Genomic DNA, 20,287 nt, shown 5'->3' with positions numbered 1-20,287 from the left:
CACGACTTATTGCCTTGCCTTGGTTTGCCGACAACTTAGTCTTGTTATGGACATAAAATAGCCTCATTGTGAGCACAATTTTACGGAAAAACACCCTTTGTTGCACATCAGATTTTCTTAGTGTGAAAATAGAGTTGAAATTGCCGAAACCCCATGCCAACATTTCATTCCATTTTGGCCTTGGCTTACACATTTTGTTGCGCATCATATATTTTTAAGTGTGTCATTTCCAATTTGATGATTCCATAACTTAGTTTTTGGCCTAAGAAAACCATGTAACAAGTTTCGTCTCATTTATTTTTCAATTGAAAATAATACCGGTCGGGTTTAACTTTTCGTTAGTTTTTCAGTTAATGGTAACCCCGACCGGAAGCAATTTTGATTCTGTTATCGTTCGGTAAAAATGCTTATGCGTAAACATCACGTGCTCAAGCGAGAGTGAGTGGGGATACTGACGTAATTTCCTATCAAAACGAGGTCCACTATATAAAGTTGGATATGTACAGTACTTACGGAACCAAACGTTCAAATTCCAGAAAGTTGGATTGCGCAGAACTTTTAAAGTTGAAAGCTGCGAAGTGTGAGAATACTGAGAAGTTGAGGCAGTTGAAAAATGGAGGGGCAGTCTGAAAGTGGAGCTGAAAAGGATTTGAAGACCCTAATTTCGTCCTACTCCAATTATGTCTGGAAGCGAGTTGCCACTTTCTTTCCCTCTTCGGGTTCCAATTTTCTCGGGAAAATCTCAATTCTATATCCTCAAGCATCACGCAAACGCCGGCCTTTTCTCCCTCTTCCATTGCCTTCGCATTCACTTGACTCCTCTGTGTACGTCCTCTTCTCCATTTATATTTTAAGTTTGATTGAAGTTACTTGTTGAGTTGAATGGAATGTCCAGGCTTTTATTTTGTTGTTATGAGTTGCAGAACCATACTAGCAGCTGCTTTTGTCAATTTTTGCCTCAACATCGATTCATATGAAATTATTGGAAATTTTTTTAATATTGTATGTGTGTGTCTATATATATATATATATGAAATTCTACAATGTAGGGTTATGACAGAGGCATGTAGGATATGCGATGTATTGGAAGACATAATGGAGCACATCTTTTTGAATTTGCATAATATTCAGAAGAATTTGCAATTTTGGCAATCTAGAGCAGAGGTTAGTAAGCCGCATTTAAGCCATAACTCTTCAATACCAAATAGAGCCTTAATGTAGTTATGTACTTGTTGATTTCCTAATTCTACACCATTTTTTCTCCTCATTTAGGGGTCTAATGCTCAAAAAGCTTACTTCATGATGTTTGAGAGAGGGCCGTTTGCTTTTATCAATGGAACAGCTCAGATATTACGAGACTGTATGGCTGAAGGTGGTTCTGTTCAACATCTATGCCAATCAGCGTCTGTTCACATATCTGAGAGGATAACTGTTTTGACTACCTTAAGATCTTCTCTTGCTACATTTTTAGCACAGGTTTTCCTGATCTTGTCTTAGTTCAATTTGTATATATTAAGATGATGTTTTGTCGTCCTATTCTTCTTCCTTGCAAAAATTTGCTTTTTATGGCTTTTTTCAACTTCTTATAAATGGTATATATGTAGCATTTGGTAATTCATGTTTGTGTTTGCAAAAAGTGAAGCATGTGAAACTCCCATTTTTTGTGACCTTTTACTCAAAACATGCACAGATTATTATTAATTGGGCTTAGTAACCCCAGCGTAATCAAGTTCTTTGCTGGAGGAATATCACAATATATCTCTTTTGCTAGATTTTAAAGATTGAACAATAGAGTATTATTAGCTTGTTATCTTTATACTCTTTGTTTATTTAATGATAGGAAGTATTCAAAGATCTTAGATATTATACTGAGATATGCTGGTAGTTATTTCCGTGAGCATTGGTACCTAATAAGCATCAGCTTGGGAATTTTCACTTGTGAACATTGGTCTGAAGCTTTTCCATCATTTTCCAATTAAAATTTTTTTATTGTTTTATAATCGTTAGTTTTGATATGTCACCCAACATGCTTTTTGGGCCACTGCAGGGACTAATAAAAATATGGAACATGTAGAGTGTTTTGAAATTTGCTAAGTATCTTGACATTAAGTTTTTCCTTTGAGGAGATAAAATGCATATAAACTGGGTATAATGTTGTGCTGACAATTTGGACTTTGTGATTCCAATCGTTGATCAATAGTAATATTATAAAGCTTTAAGGAGTTCCTCTCTTTAGGTGCCAGTGGGTGACTTGAGTGTGTACGAGGCAGGAGGTGGCTTACACAGAAGGAATAATTGGTTGTTGGCTTTTTATGAGATTTGTATGCTTCCAAGCTTAGTTGATTGTTAGGACAGGCTACAACTTAAAAATGCTAGATGCCTTGTATTTCATGGATAGTTTTTTCTGTTGACATTAATTTGTACACTGCTTGGTAACTTCGTATTATCCATGATGTAGTTCAAGATGAATGCCATCTTTTGCAAGAGATCTCTTGTAAATGTTGCCTTTTTGGTAATTATCTCTTTGCAATCTGTTCTAAGGCTCTTCACTACTGATCGAACAAAGTATCTTCTATGTTGCGATTGTAACGGTAGTAGTTTTTACTTTTGCCATCTGTCAGGTTACAGTTCAGTTTTGGTTATATTCACTGTCGGGTTAAAGTTCAGCTTTGTTTATCTTCTGAAATACAAATTTTGATTGTTGGCTGGGTCCCCATTTTGAGCTTTTAACACAGTGCTCGAGGACTTTGTGAAGAACCATGTTTAAGTACATGAATTGGGCTCTCTCTCTATCTTTTTCTCTGTCTGTGTTTGTGTCCGTCTCCTGTGCAAGTCAGCTACTCACATTTATGTCATATAGACTCACATTTACTCCCTATTCAGCTACTTAATTCTGTATTCAATTTTTTTTTTAAATCATTAATAGTAAGTTAACCATGAAATCTTGATTATTCAATTAGGTTTACATGGAAGTTGAGAAATATGGGGAAGAGTTGGTGGAGGATCCTGAGAAGTTATTGCCCTTTTTATTGGTCACAATCAATGATCTCTTCTCAAAGTTGGAGGCATCGATTGGTCATCTGCATGCAACACGTCAGGTAACTTCAAAGTCCATCGAGCTGTTCCTTCTGTGACTATTGTTGTATGTCAATTTTCTCTTTTGAATTGTTTCCACTTCAATTGTCATATAGATTTACACAGTCTGCTTCTATTGTTTACTCCTCAAAATATATTTCAGATTCCTTTGTTTTCTTATTTGATGGCTATGCAGGGCGACTCTTCCATTGATGGGAGTCATTCATTTCCTGTACTATTTGAGAAACTGCCGGAAGTTAATCAAGGAGGGTCTCAGTGGACAGATTGTGAAATTAAAGATTCTATTAACTTGATTTACCAAAATCTACAAAAACTAGATGTATACTTATCTCATATGGTATGGAATTCTTCCATCTTTTGTGCCACCAGTGATAAATTTGCTGACTGGCTATTTCTGATGAGATTCAATTGCAAAATGTTAGGTTGTTTTGAAACATACAAATTGCAGTGCTTTTCTATGCTCTTCTTGTAGGTTGCTAAACACCAAAAGCCAAGGAAGATAACTCGATATTGGGTCCATTACACTTGTGGAGCTGTTGGCTTATCATTTTGTTCTATTTGGCTACTACGGCATAGTAGTTTAATGGGTAGTTCTGATCTTGAGAATTGGATTTGTGAAGCAAAGGACTCAATGGTTGGCTTCTTCAATGACCATGTAGAGCAACCGGTATGACATAATTTGTCTTTTTTCTCTCTTCTGAGTACTTTCACCTTGATTCTTGGGTGATACAGTGCTTTGACTCGTTTGTGCTACCATGGAATTTTGAGAAAGCTAGTTGTATAAGACATTAATGAAGTTTATGTAGAATTGGTACAGATTTGAGGCTAAAAGTATTTTCTATTCAAAATTCAAGAATTTTTTTTCCTTTGGTAAGAAACAAAGTTGATTGAAAATATGTGAAAAGCTCAAAGGACTAGAAGTCAAATCCTATGCTATCAGAACAGTCCTAAAGGATTCAACACACTGAAGAAAGGAATAAAAGTAGTTCTAGACAACACTTTTCCTAAGTGTAAAATCAGAGCTTCTAGATGTTTCTTCAAAAACAGTGCAGATTGAAGCCCTTATTTTGGTTAGGTACACAATTCTTCATCATAGAACTTTGAACTTCTCTACCCCTTTTCTTCCACTCTATTGACCAACAGGCTATAACATCTCAAGAGAATTTTACTCTTTCTATTTTATATCCTCCAAATGGATGAAAATATAGAAAATTTTCACTAACTTCCAGTCACCATACACTACCCTAAAGATTCATAAATGTTCACGTGCAGCTCATGTATGCTTTTTATTTCATTCCCACAAGGAATTTTGTTAGGAAAGGAAGTCATGATAGCCATTTACACAGAAAAGAATACTTCTCTCATCAAGATTCCCCTAGCCTAATCTGATTTTGATCAAGAAAGAATTTTCCAATTTTCCAAAGCCAAAGTTATCGAGGCATGTTTGCTGGCATAAACTGCTTCATCATGTTTGCTGGCACAAACTGCTTCATCATGTTTGCTGGCACAAACTGCTTCACTACATGAATGAAATGGATTTCTAATAATTGATACATTGATTATAATGCCAAAATTTTAATGAAAATGTGGAAAGACTTAGCATGAAATTGTATCTTAAGAGTACACTGAAGTGCAGTAACATTCATTTTAGAGTTTTAAGTACTAGTGTTGGCTTCTTACATTCAAGTTTAAGCTTTTAGGTCAAATCAAAGTCAATTTCGAACCTATTTTCTTCTCTTTCTCCATTCTCTAAATTCATTAAATTACAATAAGTGGGCATATGTTTGCATCCATGTGATGGTCTGTTGAATAAATTGAGCTTGGCTGTGAAGGGGTGTGTGGAGCTAAAACACTGTTGGGCCCTTGCAATCTTAAACTTTTAGGTAGAGTGGTGACTTTAATAGTTCCAAAATTAACACTATGACTAACTTTTAATAGGTGATGAAAAGTATTTTTGAATGATTAGGAGTAAAACATGATTTTGAATTAAAATGGATCATGAAGTTGGTTCTGCATTTGTTTCTCTTTTTTTGTTTATTTATATGCATAAAGCATATGATTATAGAAACAAAGTGGGAAAGAAGATTGATGCAATGGAAAATGAGGATTAACTTTCACATAAAAGGAATGCAAATGAGTTTCAAAAGAGGATTTGCATTCTTCTAATTGTGTTGTTTACTTCTCAAATATGTACAGTGTAGAACCACAACCGACACAATTTCTATCTCTTAACCATCTCTTTCTTTATTTGTGTCCTAACTCAATCCATTGCCAGCTTCTGTCAATTAGAGATGAACTATTTGAGACATTTAGGAAAAGGCACAAAGGTGTGATGGAGGTTGAAGAGGTACAGATGACTTCAAATTCTTTGCACAGGTTAATGCCTGACAATGACTTGCGCTTTCATCTATGTTACAATATTACATTTTAAATATGTATGTTACTTGTAATCACAGAATTTTTTTTATTTTTTTTGAGTTTATGCGATAAAGAATCTTGCATAATGAAGTTGTCCAAGCAAATAAACCTGCTTTATGAGGAACAGCCACACCAAAAGCTAAGTAATTGATACCCATTTCTTCTTACGTTAATTCCGTATAAAAAGATCTGGCCTCAAACTTACAGTCTTAACTACCCTTCAACCTATCTCATCCCTTCCAACATCCTAGATATCCTTTTTAACTTGACCAGACCAAGCAAAACCAACATTTTGTTTCGACAATTGAAAAAAAGGAAGTTGAGGCCGGCAATGAATTGGGAAAAAGATGATGGCAAGAACCTAGCTTTAATTTTTGTTCTCTCCACAAACCGTATCCAATTCCGAATCATCATCTTTTTTTTTCTGGAGCTTGCTTTTACCGTTGTTAATAGTTTTCTTAGACATTGAGGCTGGTTTCACTTTAGGTCTGTTAATTGAAGAATAAATTATGCATCTGTATAGCTGAAACATATGAGTGATAATCTAAAAATCTGTAGCTTCTCATCCGTAGTAATGGACTGAGAAATGCATGTTGACTGGAGAAGTTGTAGTTAGCAAGGGGAGCTTGATGACATGACTATGTTTTATCAATGTTTACAAGTTCTACTAACAACACATTTTCTATTCCTTTTTTAAATTCAATGTAGAAAAAAGAAAGCTTCAAGGTGATAAACCATGAACGGAGTATCAGTTTCTTTAATTTTGGTAAAAATGTTTTAGAGCTGTAAAAAAGAAAGAAAACCAAAAAAAGAAAAGGGTAAATCACTCTTCGGTGTTATTGCAGCCTAGGAAAGATGAATCTACTGAGGACGTGCTTACTGTAATAAAAGAAAATGAACTTTTATGATGAGTTATATCATGTTATATCAGATAAAAAATTGAATTTCTATAATGAGTTATATCATGTTATATCAGAGAGAAACTTTAACTTCTGAATTTCTCCATTGCTACTTAGATGGCTGAGACAGAGGAATATTTAATTTTGCTCTTCTGTAAAATAGTCACGATATGTGGTCTGATATTTGAAGTTATGTGGCTAGCCTCAAGTATCTGTTTCCTAATGAATTCCTAGTTGTGGATCATACATGTGAAATCTCATCTGTTGATGGGTGGTTTGGCACTAATTTTTGTGACTTCTTGCGGTTGATTCCCCCGTAACCTTCATGTATATAATTCCTTTATATGCAGGATGTTATTGGCTTTTAGTGAGCAGACTAAAGGTCAAAAGCTCCCAGAGAATGCATCAGATCAGGAAATGCTTGAAATAGTTATGTCCAGGTGTGATCTTCTTCTGGTTCTAATTGGAGCCAAATATAATTGATTTATACGATGAGGATTTGCTAAAAGACAGTTGCTTAATAACAATAAACAAATGATTTGTGGGGGATACTATGTCTGTTGCCTCAAAGTTCATCCTCCTTTTCTGTTTACCATTTTTTTATTTTCCAAACAATGTGTTGAAAGGGATGCTAATATGGATTGCAAACCTTCTCCTTATGGTTCAAATCTTGAGAAACAGGAAAGATAAAGCAAAATACATCCAGCAGATCTGAATTAGTTAAACGATGAATATTGATTTTCTTCCTTAATTCCCTTGATCTGTCTTCCATTTCTTCTCAATTTTTCTCCTCTTATTTTTTTCTACCTATCCCCTCTAATTTCTTCTATCTTCTGTTTTCAGCTTATTTCTTTTTTAGCCTAATGTCACTAGGGTTAGGAATTATTAGTCACGATGTTCATAATTGCTCTTTCAGAAAAATAGAAGGATCAGTATAACTGTGTCAGCGCCGAAGTGGAAAAACTTGATGAAGAATAATCCTAAATCGTCGAACATGTGAATATATTTGCTGAGTTCATCCTTTGGTCAAAGATAAAGCAGAATTTACCTTCGTGCTAAAATATCTTACAATCAATAACTTAATCATCTCTCTTTTGTTGTAATTTAAATTACTCTTGTTCCTTCTTTGCTCTGAACTACTGAAGTATACATTTTATCGTGATTGTAGGTATGAAAAGGAACTTATGCATCCTATTCAGAATCTTGTAAATGGAGAGCTGGCTCGTGCTCTCCTGATTCAGGTAGTTCGTGCTGCTTTTTAACTTTTGGTTGCTGTGTACAGTTTGAATTATGTTAATGTATCAAGGGTTACATGCACTGCAGGTTCAGAAGCTGAAGTTAGATATTGAGACGTGAGTTCTTGAATCGCTATCGTGAACACAGCAAAGTTTTTGATATCCTAGTTTTATTCATCCTTCCAAGACCTAATTATGTGGGTCTTTACAGGGCAATGCTTGAACTGGATCAGATTCTCAGAGCAAATGAAATCAACTTTGCTGTCCTTGCTGCCTTACCTGCGTTCATTCTCTCTTTTATCTTGCTCATGTTGGTGCGTGCATGGTTTAAGCAGGTAAGTAATACTGAAGGTTGCTTGTTATATTTCATGCATGTGTATAATATCTGATTCACAGGAGAGTATTACCATAAAGGTGTGGTTTCATAAACTGTTTAGTTGTTGGCACAGATATCTTGCTGTAGCTTTTAATTCTACACTAGCTTTGGTTGCTGCCTCTGCTTATCAGGAGGAATCATGATTCCCTTTATTTATTTTTCCTTTTTATGGGCATCATGTGTGTCCTCTTTTGAGTCACATTGTCTAGCCAGATTGACTCAATCCTAGTCTGTAAGATGAGTAGCTTCTTTGACTCGGTGGATATGATTTCTCAATGAAGCCTTCACATTGGAGCTTTTACCTTCATTGAATTATTTGAGGACGTTGTCCTCTTCTTCTTCCTTAGATTGGAGGAGGATGTATGCATGTCTTCTTCCTTGGATTGGAGGAGACATCCTCATCCTTTTCCTCAGGTCTAAGGAGGAGATATCCTTGTCCTTTTCCTTAGGTCTGAGGAGGACGTATCCCTGCCCTTTCATTGTTTCGAAGGAGAGGTGTCCTCATCCTCCACCTTGGGTCTGAGGAGGAGATGTCCCCGCCATCCTCTTATTTTTGCCTCAGGACGAGGATGAATTAAACCATATTCTCTTTTGGGCTTTGTTGGGACAATTCCGTTTGGGCTTTTGTTGGGCCCATTCTGAACTTGATCCAACAGTTGCCCAGAAAGTAGAAAGTGATACTTTATTCTTGGGTTGGTCTTTGGAGATTCTTTCCTTCATCTTTGGGCTTTTTATTTTAGTTATTGGGCGATTTCCTCCTTAGGATATTTTTTCCTTAAAAACTTCATCCTTGGACCATTTTTATGGATATTTTGTCCTTGAAAATTTTCATGCTTAGATAATTTTTCTCCTAGGATGTTTAAATGATTTTCCCTCATAGGATATATTTTATCTTAGGATGATTTTCTAAGGATATAGCAATCCTAGGATAATATCTTTCCAATGATATTTTTATCCTATGATTTTTGGGCTTTATTGTTAACTTTGGGCCTTTCCTAGGATTGAAGCTTTTGTTCTAAACTTTCAAATTCCAAAAAATTTAATTTTGAAAGTTCTCTCTAGAACTTCCCCTCATTGATTCATATTTTATCCACCGATGTTTGCCTTTTATTTGGAACTTGGATGCTCCTTAATTGGCTGAGATCTTTTTCCCTTAATAATTCATATCTTACCCACCAATGTTTGCCTTAAAATTTGAATACTTTTTAATTAGTCAAAATCCTCTTCCCTATTGTATATATTGGTCTACTTTTCATTCTTCTCTCACATTTTAAATTTTTCTATTGAGAGAGTGAGACTTTTAGAGAGAGTTGCTCTAAAATTTTCTAGGAGAGAGGGGTGATATTCGGTGTCTAGCAACAGTGTTCATGGTTGCCCTTGGTGGTTTTTAAGCAACCTTTTAACGACTCAGCTGACGACTTTATATTTCTGAAGTGAAAGAGTAAGAATTTTACAAATATAAGCTCTCAAATTTTTGATGACTTAAATCTTAAGCTTCTCTCACATTGGAAATTTGAGAGCAGCTCTTTCTAAATTCTCACTCTCTCACTCGATAAATCTAAAATGTGAGAGAAGAATGAAAAGTTGGTCAACATATAGAAGAGGGAAAATAATCTTGGCCAATTAAGGAGTATCCATATTTAAGTTAAGCTTTAGTGGGTGAGATATAAATTAATGAGGGAATGAGAGCTTCGCCAATTAAGGACCATCCACATGAGAGACAAGCATTGGTGGATGAGATATGGTAAATTCAAGTCTGCAGACTTCCATATTTTTAGTGGAAAAGTCCTAAACTTTGAATGCGAAAATTTGATGCTTGTCATAATATCAATTGTCTTCATTTATTAATTCGTATTTTTACTCTGGAGCTGATTCTTAGGTCATTCATCTGATATTTTTGCTTCTATAAATCAGGATTCTAGAGCAGAAGGAAGAGGCAGAGTTGCCCGAATCCAGAGGAGGCTAATCATTGTGGAGGTTGAGAAAAGGATTATGCAATACCAAATCTATGTTGATCAAGGACTGGTAAGAAGTTAAATGTGTTCCAGATTTTCCTTTAATTAGTTTAATTTGTTTGGGATCTTTCTTTTTGGGTCTTTTTCTCCCTTAGCTGCTTTGTATTAACACATTCTAAGATGACAATCATATTCAATCGAGGTTGATCTTACAGTCTGTGTGGAGACCTGCATTAGAACGGTTGTCACATTCAGAAAACTGGAAGTTCTGAATTTTCTTTTTCATTGAAATCTTGCAATAAAGTATTAAGTATAGAAAATAGACATCAAATAGAGATGATTTGCAGATAGTAAGAAATTTCTTGGCTCATAGCTTCTATTGCTACTGCTGCTTTTGGTAACAATGTTAATGACATTGTGACTTGAAAATTTAATTACAAGAACGTAACTCTAATTTAACTACAAGAACGTAACTCTTTTAGTCATACAGGTGATGATACCAAGGTAAATTATTATTTTTCTTGACAGAATATCTTTATTCTACAAATAGTCTGTGATGGTAAAAATAAACCTTTCCAGGGGTTGGTGTTATTGTCAAGCCCACCAAGATATTGTGATATTGCATGAGTTGAAATGTTGAATCCATTTAAATGGTTGAGATTTATTTGATGTTGGGCACAACTGTTTGTAATTCTTACCAAAGGGTATTTTGTTATTTGTTGTTTTTGTGTTCCTATCAGTTTACATAAACCTAAAAATCTTAAGACTTCTTTGATTCTTTGAGCCCATAATTTTATTTCTATTGTTGCAAATCTTAACTTTAATAAGGTCTTTTGTTTCACAACTGAAATTCCTTCTAAATCCTTGAATGTATTAATTGGTTGAAAACATGACGTTTTTGTATTATATCTAACCAATTTGACGGTATTCTAGCCATGTTATGCTCAGTTTTTGTTCTTTATAACTGATCAGATTTTCTTTTCCTAATGTTTTCTGTCTTGTATTACTTACCTTATATATTGTCTTAATATTCCGTTGATATATCTTTGTCTAATACAAGTTGCAAATTTGATCTTGTTGTTCCATGAGCTTAAGAAATGCTCTGCTTCTTTTCTTGGCTTGATCTTTCATTAATATTGGAAGCTTGATCTGATTTTATAATTGCATATGTGCATGAGAAACAAATATGGGCATAACCAGTGGCTGAAAAGTTATTGGCACCTGTATTTTACAGGAAAAAGAAGCACACTGCATGTTTGGATTAGTGTTATACAGTCTGGATCGCCTACTTCATGCTGTGAAGGGGCATGCAAAAGAAACTGGTGAATGGCAATAGTAAGTTTATGCAACCAATTTCAATTATTCTTTTTCCCTCAGTTTATGCTGTCTGTGTTCCTTATCTGATGGCGTGCTAGCATTAAATTTAAGGAGTGTGAATTTGATCAGGTGCTTACCAGTGTTATAATGAACAGTTTGAGACAGGATATTATTGATTTGGCAAAGCCTGGACTTCAGACTGCTTATAAGCTCAGAGTAACATCACGCTTGGAGAGGATGTATGATTGTTTGCTTCCTTCACTTAAAAGGCAATAGCTGTTTCTTTCTTCTTTTCTCTTTTTCTTTCCTTTTTGGCAGTTTTGTGGTAGGCATGTTTTTGGTCCTCTTTCAAGGTTTTGAATTTTGGGAGAGAAGTGATGGACTTTTTGGCTTTGGTGCATCATTTTTACTTTCGTTGTTATGGGGTCAAAAGTAGGGACATTTGTATAATCCTTTTCTCAAATTTATGCAATACCAAATTTATGTTTGTCAAAAGTAGCGTAAAAACCAAGAAGTTAAATTAGGGACATTTATGAAAATAAAATAAAAAATATTAATATATACAATTGATGAAAGACATAAGATATATATATATAAATGTTCCAGTCCGGAATTTTAAAGTACGGGAAAGTGCAAGAAAACTTTAAAACCGCATAGTGCAAGAAAATTTTAAAACAGTATAGTGCAAGAAAACTTTAAACCGTATGGTTTTAAAGTTTTCCCGTACTTTTCCGCATTTTAAAATCCCTGATCAGAAAATTATTATTATTATTATTATTATTATTATTATATATATATATATATGACAAATTTGTTAAGTCATTATATGGTTTAAAACAAGCACAAAAAAAGTGTTAGGAGAAATTTGATCTGAGTATTGGTATCAAATGAATGTATATTAATGACTTAGATGAATGTATCTATCTTAAATCTACTAATGTTGCTACTTAATGTGATCATTTGTTTGTATGTTGATGACATGCGCATCTTGAGTCCTAATTTAGGAATGATAAACGAGATTGAGAAGATGCTTGCTTCTAATTTTGATATAAAGGGTATGAGAGCATATGTTATATTAGGCATTAAAATTATTATAAGTAGTGATGGTCTCATTAGAGATGACAAAAATGCCTAATAAAAGGATCAGACTTTTTAAGAGTTATTTTTTTTTAAAGTAATTAGGTCAAGATAGGCTTGGCATGGCCCGAGCCTGACTTAACTCGTTGCTAAGCTTAAGTCTCATGTTATCATAAGAATGCTATATTAAAATGTTAAAAAAGTTTGAGTATTATGACGCAAATTCCCACCTTAAAAAAATCTAAAATATAGTGTTGATAAATCAAGATACGTTCAATTATTTGTAGCCTAATGTACTTGGTTCAAATTATTTGTAGCCTAATGTGCTGGACAAAGTAATTATAGATCCACCAATACAAAAAGGAAATAGTAATAGTAAAAATCTCAACGGTTGAATTTAAATAACCATAACTATCATATCAAATAAATTATTAAGCACGTAAGGATTTGACAATTACAAATAAATTATCATATTAATCGAGACTCATTCCAATATTACTCAAATTTAAAATTTCCAAGAAGGAATGTCGGATATGATCCCATAACATTATTGTGATAATTGCTGTGATGCGCTCAGCCATGTGTCCAATGTATTTGAGCTAACAAATACTCCAATTTACACAAATCCCAGAAACACAGGAATTCCAAAAACTGTACATGATAATGACCAAACAAAAAATGTAAGCTGACCCGTACAAAAGCTTGAATACCACATAACACGGGAGACAAAACTAAAAATTAAAAAAGAACTCATAGATGTGGTACATTATATGTAGAAATGTTACAGATGTCGGCCATTATAATTCACATAAAAAGAAAATATTTGCATCAAACATGTGTATAAATATGGTACATGTGGGTTGAACAGTTGATTAAAATAAATTAGAGTACAGAACAATAATAGGAAACCCTACTTAAACACATTGAAAAAGCTAACAGTTTCATTGAGTGCGTGGATGAACTCATCAACATCTTCTTTAGTATTGTAGAAGTGAAGACTGGCACGGGCACTTGCATTGACTCCTAAATAACGATGGAGAGGCTGAGCACAATGATGACCCGATCTGGTAGCGACGCCGTACTGAGAATTAAGTATGTTAGCTATATTTGTTGATTTATTGCTATTTCAATCTATTAAGCAAGCTTTTCCTGAACTTTCATTATCCATTAGAAAGATCAACAAGAATAAAATGGAAAAAACAATTACTGCATAACTTTTCCAAGTGTACGACTGACAAGAATTTATTTGTTATGGTACCTGTTGATCAAGAAGAGTTGCAATATCTGTAGGGTGGATATTCTCCACGTTAAAAGAACAGAGCGCAGCACGCTGAACATGCTCTGAAGGTTTGGGCCCATAAATGCGTATATTTGGGATGGACAGAAGATTTTCGTATAAATATTTGGCCAGCTCCATCTGTGAAACCACAATTGCAAACATTCTAAGAACATATAGTTATATTGAATAGCATCCTAATTCGTTCCCCTTTGATTTTTCTTCCCCTTTCTTCGTTTATGAGAAGAAAGAAAAAGCCTATAAGACAGCATGTGCAACTCTATGTACACTTGAAGCCAATTAGAAAGTAGGAAAAAAAAAAAGGAAACTAAGGAAACTAAGGGGGTGAAAAACCAAAAAGTTCGAAGTTCCAAAAAGTCATAAAAGGGAAGATGGTAAAAACAGAGAAGAGTGAGTGCCCCATAAAAGAACATCGCCTTAAAATTCATCTCAGAAACCAATTGATGACTTATCTTCCTCCTCAAACACCTCCTGCACGGCCCCACCAAACATACTAATGCTCTTTTTCCCCAAAAATTCTCCCCGAGTACAGTTTGGAACACTAACTAAACACAAACTGAGGCACACTCAACGCACTCCAATCAAGCTATAAGAGACCATTCTTCATGGGCCACAAGACAATGTTAAAAAAGTTTATCTCCTTATTCCCCAATAATAAGTTCGAGTCTATATCATACAAAGTAATGTGCCAATGGCTACACAAAAATAAATCCTGCAAGTTCAACCTTAACTCATATGTAAAAAATAAACTAAGCGATTACTTTAGGTCTACATGACAATAAATTCCTTATACAAAATCCTAGTCCTTTGAGAGAGAAGGATAAGGAAACAGATGTGGGCAACACTGTGAAAAGGAGTTTCATTAAATAGGTCCCTGAGTTTAGTTAAAATATCAACTAAGTCCATGAGATTTTGTTTGCTTCCTTTTTGTGGATTAAAGAGGCCCCTGCTAATGCACTCTGTTTCAAACAGTAGCTGTTTGGCATAAATGACAAACCTTAGGATTGGACCTAGTTGATACTTTAGGGAACTACATGGAACCCATTTCATAAGAACCCTTGAGAACAAAGCAACTCCTATGGTCAATGACAGTAACATATTTCTGCCTCACAGAGTTGTATTGTGTCTCTCCTGTATTACTATTATAGAGCAGATTATCCACTTTACCTCATAAGCATGAATCTTCTGCATTCCAATTGTTGACAAATAATCAATTGCTGCTCCTAATCCAATGGCTTCACCAATTGCTGGTGTTCCAGCTTCAAATCTAATCCACATAAAAAGTTTAACAGCATTAAGACAAAAATAGCACATAGCACAAACATAAAAGTTAACCAAACAACGGGTGCTTGAAAAAGAAAACCATTTTACTAGACAACTAAATGCATCACAGCAGAATGATCTTTAACTTCATTTAATGGGAATTGCCAGTAGATTTAAGGAGCCTGATTAATGATGAAGACTGTGTCAGATTTTGTCTTTCCTTTTGGGCATTTTTCATTCTTTGGCACCTATGGTAAAGACTGGAAGAATATGACCTCCAAAATGAGTTGGGGTTTTAGATCCTTGGATAATCCCTTTTCTTATATGTAATATGAAATGCCTTTTGCATTTTTGGGAACATATCGAATTACCCAATGAAGTCTGCAAAGATCAAACAGAAGATTGAACTCATCTCACGGAGGCATAATCCTTCATTGGGTAATCTTTTTGTCACTCTGGCTTCTAGCAGGCATCTCAAGGAGATGTCTCCATAAAAATATTTGACTAGTAGCACAAAAAGTAAAAGCTGACGACCTCTGATTTCCAATGTTGTGAGAATAACAAAGAAAAAAGATGCCAAGGAATAATAGAAGAAAAAGGACTCATCAATTGGAACATAAAAGGGCAACCCATACTGGAACCACTCTTAATGCCAGTGAGAGTATTGGGAACGGTGGAAATGAAAATCAAAGTAAAAATTAGAGATAAAGGAACAAGTACTTGACAAATAGATATCTGAAAGGAACTCTGCGCTTAAAAGCATGATGAATGAGTAGACAAATCAGTTTCAGCCCAATCTTACTACTTTCCCAAGAATTTCTCAAGGCATTTCTCCTCATAAGTTGTGATATGTCACAATTTCCAAAGTGTAACCCCTTCAGTTTTGTGGAAAATTTCACCCAATTATAAACAAAGATATAAGCTCAAGATTTATATTTCTCTACCTCCACTCTAAGAAGTCTTGATGACAATGTAAATGAGCTTAATAAATACCAAGTCACCAACTTAAACTCATGCAATAAATACAAGCTACAGAAAACAATGGTGCTAGCCCTCCACTGATATGCATTCATTTATAAGATTGGGTCAATATTTAAATAAATCCACCAACCTAGATGGAGGATCTGCAAAAGTTGAATGATCTAAAAAAACGTCTGAAATCATTTCTCCGCCACCTGTAGAGATTGGGAGGAAAAAAAAAAAAGTTTGAAACAGCTTGTAAGTTACCATCTGCATCATAACTGTCATAAACACAGATGCAGAACTGTTTAGAATATAAGAACTTACCTAAAAATGGAGGCATGGCAGACAAGAGATCACTCTTACCAAATAAGAATCCAATGCCTGTAGGCCCACACATCTGAAGCATGATTATTTTTTAAGCTCAATACAATGAATAATAAAGTTTAGACTTCAGCCTACAAGGCAACAACCTAACCTTGTGAGAAGAGGCAACAAGAAAATCGGCATCAAGGCCCTGGACATCAACCACCATGTGCGGAACACTTTGACAAGCATCTACAAGCACTTTCGCCCCAACATCATGTGACCAATGTACAATCTCTTCAATTGGAAGAATAGAAGCTACAAATGAATAAAAAGCCAATGTATGAGTATATCTTTTTCCATGTATTCACTATTTATCAACATCCTAGTAGGACTATTCTAGTAGCATCAGTAAATCAACCATACAATATATTAAACAAATGCACTTAGAGTAACCAACTTAGCTTCGGCCTTTATATACACAACCATTGCCATGGAAAGTTAATTCATACATCAAAACAACAAGAAGCAACGTCAAAATATTAGTAATGTAGACCATTATCAGTTAAGCGAAGTCAGCCCAAAGCTTACGTTGTTAAATGGAGGATAGAACCAGAATAAAAGAAACAATATTATACTTAACAAATGTTGGTACTTTTCAAAATCAATTTAAAGCTAACTAAAAACATTTTCAAGCTGACCAGAAACTTAACCAAAAGCAGCTAGCTAAACATGAGCACAAAAACACGAATTTGCAACCAAGAGCAATCTAGTAATGGTAGCATCCAACTTAGCGCAATTAAGTATTTAAACAAGATTGGATACTCCAACATAGACTTCCAAGAAAACAATCACTGTAATTCCAGCATGGATAAACTTCTTTAATATTAATCAAAATAAAGCAAAAGGGAAATTATGCTTCCATTCATATGCAAAAGAAAGAAAAGGAAACTAACTCTACACCAGATGTACCCACTAAGGCATATTTCTTCATCAAAGGAAGATATCTACTTTGTAGTGGCTTCCCTCTATGTTTGAAAGCAAAATACAGTATGCAATCTTACATTGAATGATGTGGGAAAATCTAAATGACAATCAATGGGCAAGTTACAACTTGAAATGAAATGATTACGATCAACAAAATGAGGTAATAAGCAAAGCTACTTTGGTTTCTTACCACCCAAAACAAACCCACTCTTACTTTGGCTCAGATATGATCCTTAAGGCTCTCCACTCCTACCAAAATTATATATCTTTTTTTAAAAAAATGACCATTAAGCATGACAATTTTTAACAGGAAGTGACAGGCAGTTTGGTTCCAAAAGTATGTGCCAGACACAAGGAAAGATCAAGAGAACAAGAAACTAGAGTGTGTCTAACATTGACTACTAATAACCAATAGCCTTAAGCAGAAATATCTATCATTAGATACCTACCAAGCATGTTAGAGATATGATGAATAACTACAAGTTTGGTTTTCCTTGAAAGCATTTCCTTCAACTTGTCAAGATCAGGACTTTCATCATCATTTAAATTCAAAAACTTCAAATTGGCACCAGTCTTTTGAGCTACAAGCTGCCAGGGAACGATGGCACTATGATGTTCGGCAACTGTGAGTATCACCTGCAGCAAATATAACGTCAGACAGCATCTTCAGCTGGATATGCAGAACAATGTAATAGCCAAAATTAATCTCCTCCATATAAATACTATTACTGAAATGTATTTAGGCCAGAAACCGGTGTCCTTATATGCTTTAAAACCAGAAGCTAAAAAAACAAAGAGGTGATCATCTTCGTTCTGCAAAAAATCAAGATATTCATGGTTTGTTTACTTTTTATTTTTTCTGATAAGAATCCAGAAATATTATTTAAAAGAAAATGAGAGAGAGATAGATACAAAACCAAACTGGTAGTCCACAAAAAACCTCCAAAACAAAATAAATAAACTCATCCATTGTTCCTTTCTCGCCGAATCAGCAAAAGATTGCAACACAATTCATTTACTTAAACCAAAGCTTTTTGGGCCCACCAAACGGACAGAATTGCTCAACAACACAGACAAGTATGTGCTAATAAAATCACACACCAACTTCACTGCCTTGAGAAAACTCTGCCAAAATTTTATAGCAATTGGGTAGTTGGAAAAAAGGACGGTTAATGCCCTATACAGTTTGACACAACACACCACATTGAGGCATAAAGAGAAATTAAGACATCCTCTTTTCAACTTTATCAGTAACATCAATCTTACCTTGAGCCACTATCTAGAAAGTAACCTAGATTGAGTTAATTCATTTAGCAACCATACAACTCTGTGTTTATGTAGTTACGCAAGCAATCTCTAATAGATTTTGTCCTCATAAAGCAATTCTGCAAACAAGACTAGTCACATGAAATCCCAGTATCAAAATCCAAAATCCCAGAATCAACATGTAAATTTATTGAATTTGCAATAAAGAAGAAGAAAAATGAGCTGAAGTTGAAAGAGAGACCTCATCTCCAGATTTCAAATTAGAGAGGCCCCAGGAATAAGCAACTAGATTGATAGCTTCAGTCGCATTTTTGGTAAAAACGATCTCTCCAGAATCAGAAGCGTTAATAAAAGCAGCAACCTTCTTCCTAGCCAACTCGTACTCATCGGTAGCCTTTGCACTATGTTCATTCATTCACAGGCAATTAAAAAAAATCAAGATTATGTTTTCAAAAAAAAAATTGAAATTGAGTTGAGAAATATATAATATATAATAATTTTAAAAAAAAAGAAAGAAAAGGAACCTTAAGAAATGAATGCCACGGTGGACATTGGAATTGTAAGCTTCATAATAGTTCTGTAAGGCCTTCAAAACAGCAATGGGCTTCTGAGAAGTTGCGGCGTTGTCCAAGTACACGAGTTTCTTCGACCCATACACCTCCTGGTATAGAATTGGGAAATCAGGTCGGGTTATGTGACCCAGCGAAACTGAGTCGGTCGAAGTTACAGAAGGCGACGACGATACGCAGAGAGCAGAAGAAAATCTTCTAATAGCGGATTTAGACTTAGATTTAGGGTTTAAGAGATTGAAGGACGCCAGTTTCGGAACCACGGCCTCCATTTTTTCGACGCCAACCACTACACTATCCTCAGACGGCCGTTTTGATTTTATTTATTGGCCTTACCATGTAAATTTTCATTTTTACCCTTCTTTTTTTTTTCAAAATTATGCTATTTTATTTTATTATTGTTTTTTATAAGTTTTCATTTGTTGTTCGTGGCTATAAGGGCGGCTAGTGGTTCCTTAATCCTTGATCGGATATTCGGCCTGATTAGGGATGGCAAAAATTTCTACGGGAACGGGTATTTTTGGAGATTTTTCTCATTCGGGGAGGGTATGGGGATAATTTCATACCTAATTTTTTATTCGGGGAGGGGATGGAGAAATTTTTTTACTCAATTTCTTATTTGGGGAGGGGACGGGGATAAGGTGGAATCTGCATCCCCTACCCATTTCCCCATTTTAATTTTTAGTTTTATTTTAATTTTTTAAAATTATTAGTAAATAAATAATAAAATTTAAATTATAAAATTATAAATATTGGTAAAAATAAAAAATATCAAAATATTTATATTATTAAACTTTTAGGCCTAATTAACTAATTAAAGTCCTAAATTTTTATTTAGGACATTAAAAAGACCGAGTAGATTCTATTAGCCAAACATTTTTTTTAAATTTTAATATTCTTTAAATATTTTAAACTTAAATCTATTTTTTTATTTATTTTTAGATGTTATAATTGCCCACAGCGAATCACAATTTTAATATCTAATCTAATCTAATATTTGCTTTTGATTTGCTCCGATTTAACTATTGTGTTGTAAAGGAAATAATCCACATTTATAAAGTGCCCACACCACCATTGAAAAAGTTAATTTTGAATCTAAATTCGATTTTATTTGTAACAATTTTGTATTAAACTATTAATTTATTCATGATAGTTTGTAAAAGAAGTTTGTATTCCTTGCATGTTGCGTTACTTACTAATTTAATGTATGTGACTTTTGTAATAGATATTAATGTAAGATATATTTCGAACTTTACTTTTATTTTA

At 34.4% G+C, this 20,287-nt stretch overlaps 2 protein-coding genes across 3 annotated transcripts; one reads left to right on the top strand and one right to left on the bottom strand.

Moving 5' to 3' along the window:
* Positions 1-510: 510 nt before the first annotated feature.
* LOC102620127 (protein DGS1, mitochondrial) lies at positions 511-11,791 on the top strand. 2 transcript variants are annotated; one of them, XM_025095436.2, is made up of 14 exons: positions 511-825; positions 1,050-1,164; positions 1,273-1,476; positions 2,961-3,098; positions 3,272-3,433; positions 3,569-3,763; positions 5,372-5,472; positions 6,764-6,853; positions 7,582-7,654; positions 7,737-7,765; positions 7,860-7,983; positions 9,939-10,049; positions 11,214-11,314; positions 11,426-11,572. In XM_025095436.2, coding segments are annotated over exons 1-14 (1,656 nt in total). In that variant the 5' UTR covers positions 511-613; the 3' UTR covers positions 11,427-11,572. The 2 variants fall into 2 exon arrangements, with proteins under 2 accessions (XP_024951204.2, XP_006470503.2); XM_006470440.4 differs by having other exon boundaries at positions 512-825; positions 11,452-11,791.
* Positions 11,792-13,111: 1,320 nt separating this feature from the next.
* Positions 13,112-19,339, bottom strand: LOC102620410 (cysteine desulfurase 1, chloroplastic). Its single transcript, XM_006470441.4, has 9 exons — positions 18,977-19,339; positions 18,694-18,853; positions 17,636-17,822; positions 16,372-16,517; positions 16,221-16,293; positions 16,045-16,108; positions 14,838-14,937; positions 13,632-13,790; positions 13,112-13,454 (listed from the first exon to the last, which is right to left on the bottom strand). Exons 1-9 carry the CDS (start codon positions 19,291-19,293, stop codon positions 13,284-13,286), a joined length of 1,377 nt encoding a protein of 458 aa, XP_006470504.2. The 5' UTR covers positions 19,294-19,339; the 3' UTR covers positions 13,112-13,283.
* Positions 19,340-20,287: the final 948 nt, after the last annotated feature.

This window comes from Citrus sinensis, chromosome 2 (genome assembly GCF_022201045.2).
Source record: "Citrus sinensis cultivar Valencia sweet orange chromosome 2, DVS_A1.0, whole genome shotgun sequence".
NCBI lineage: Eukaryota > Viridiplantae > Streptophyta > Magnoliopsida > Sapindales > Rutaceae > Citrus > Citrus sinensis.
The sequence above is the reverse complement of the archived record's forward strand: the minus strand, read 5'-3'. Positions and strand labels throughout refer to the sequence as shown.